The 2,500-nt window shown below is 36.4% G+C and overlaps 1 protein-coding gene across 1 annotated transcript in view; it reads left to right on the forward strand.

The window, feature by feature from the left end:
• Positions 1–2,500, forward strand: part of LOC122259726 (vascular endothelial growth factor receptor 2) — a 30,909-nt gene that overhangs the window by 17,526 nt on the left and 10,883 nt on the right. Inside the window, exons 9-12 of the mRNA XM_086547833.1 lie at positions 382–609; positions 1,167–1,314; positions 1,730–1,832; positions 2,173–2,254. Coding sequence (XP_086403959.1) covers positions 382–609; positions 1,167–1,314; positions 1,730–1,832; positions 2,173–2,254 — 561 coding nt within the window. The remainder of the gene's footprint in view (positions 1–381; positions 610–1,166; positions 1,315–1,729; positions 1,833–2,172; positions 2,255–2,500) is intronic.

Here is a 2,500-nt window from a genome sequence, read left to right on the forward strand (position 1 = left end):
TCATAATAGCGAGAATAATGACAATGATAATAGTAACGATAGTCATGATAATGATGATAGTAATAATTATACAAGTGATAGTAACTGTGACTATGATGATGACAACGATGATGATAGTAATAATGATAATAATGATGATAATAATGATGGTTATGAACATGATGATAATAACAATGATAAGAATAATAACAATAATAATGATAATAATAATTATGACTATGCTGTCGATGCCGATAACAAAGATAATAATAATAATAATGATAAAATATAACAACAGCAATAAAGACGATCATAATACCGATATATCTATAAATAAATGAACAACAACAAAAAGAAGATATAAGATAGACCCCCTCCCTGTCCCCCCCTCCCCCTGTACAGACAAGCTCCTGGGCTGCGGCGCCTTCGGGCGTGTGTACCGCGCAGAGCTTGATCTACCGAAGTCGGGCGCCCCTCCTGTCACCGTGGCCGTTAAGATGGTGAAATCTCGCAAGGACAAGTTGCAGCTCAACGCCTTGCAATCGGAGCTCAAGATTCTCATTCATATTGGACAGCATGTTAATATCGTCAACCTGGTGGCCGCGTGCACGAAGAATCTGCACACTAAAGGTGGGATGTTTTTTTTCTTTCTTTTTTAAATTGATTTTGATTTTGGATTATTTTTTTTTCTAGATTATTCTTTTCTCGCTCTGATTGATTTTTTTTTCTTTGGTGTGTTTTGATTTCGTGTCATTTTATTTATTTATTTATTTATTCATTTATTAATTGTTTTTTTGGTGTGTTTTTATTTCGTTTTCATTTTTCTGTTCATTATATATATATATATATATATATATATATATTTATTTATATTTATTTATATTTATTTATATTTATATTTATATTTATTTATTTATTTATTTATTTATTTATTTATATATACATATATACATATATATTTTTTTTTCTTTTTTCTTTATTTTTTTAAGAAAAATAGAGCTTTGAAAATGTTATGAATTTTGTCCCATAGCCTTTTCCCTTTCTTCGTTACGAGAGTTTACAACAGAATTGCAGTTCCATAAAAAAGAAAGAAAGAAAAAAGAATTCTCATCCCCCATACAAAAACCTTACCACGTCCTTGACCTGGAAAGGGACTCTCGGTTAATCAGCTGATGGATTAATTACAGGTGAGCTGATGATCCTTGTTGAATATTGCCGCTTCGGGAATATTCTGGACTTCATGAGGAGGAACCACAGAACCTTCGTGAATCAGCTGGACCCTCTCACGGACACCATCAACCCGTCTGTGGTGCGGCTGCCGCTGGAGAACTTCAGGTGATGAGTGACAGAAGGCATTTTTTGAAAATTGAGTTTTTTTTTTTTTCGTTTTTATGATTATTATCCTCGTCATCATCGCCATCATATGTATACACTGTCTATAGTATGAATAAACTTATCAAAATCAATCAATCATTATCATCATCACTATTATTACATCATCATCATTATCATCGTCATCTTTATCACCATCATCATCATCATTATTATTATCATCACCATCGTCATCTTTATCACCATCATCATCATCACCATCATTATTATTATCATCATCATCATCGTCGTCATCACCATCATCATCATCACCATCACCATCACCATCATCATCATCACCATCTCATCATCCCACCCCCCGCCACCACCACCACCGCCCCTCCTCTCGCCCTCCACTAACGCCGCCCACCGCCACCAGAAGCTCCATCGCCGACGTCGTGTACATCAGCGAGGGTCGAGTCGCTTTCCAGAACGTCGACAGCAACGCCACCTGTCCGGGGATCTTCCCAACGTCTCGCGAGGTAAACATATGTATCGCGGATGATGAATACGTTTTTGTTTTGTTTTTTGGATACTGATTATATATTTTTTTGGGATGTGTAGGAATGGAATTGTATTGTCTTGGATCTAACGTGGTTGTATTCTTATTTCGGTTACTGGAGCTGAAGTTGTTAATTAAAGCCTAGAACGTGATAACGATACCCAGTATTATCATGCTTTTGCTATTGATTGTGTCCGAAATAAATATCGTGTAAATCGGAATTGCCTTTCATTGTAATATACACTCTACTGTAACCACACAACCATGAAACACTAATCAAGGATCCTTATTCCTGTCATCCATATCCTTCCATCGTGAAGGTGCTCTTGCGTAGCGCCGCAGGGACACGCGCCAGCACCACACAGCTGTCCCAGGATTCCGAGATGACGGCAGTGACCCTGAGTGAGATGTTCTTGTTTTTATTATAATTGTTATCGTCATTATTATCATTATTAGTGGTAGTAGTAGTAGTGGTAGTAGCAGAGACGGTAGTAGTACTGCTATCTTTTTATCTACTTCTAGAAACAGTAGTGGTATTTTTATCATTATTTAGCCTACTGTGTTTCGAGGTACAAATATATCCTATGGAGATCTATCTGTTTTCTCCGAATTCATTGATGGTTGCTATGGTTAGATGAATAGAAGGAC

The sequence above is a fragment of the Penaeus japonicus genome, unplaced genomic scaffold, assembly GCF_977035675.1.
Source record: "Penaeus japonicus unplaced genomic scaffold, GWHDUDI00000001_assembly GWHDUDI00000020, whole genome shotgun sequence".
Lineage (NCBI taxonomy): Eukaryota > Metazoa > Arthropoda > Malacostraca > Decapoda > Penaeidae > Penaeus > Penaeus japonicus.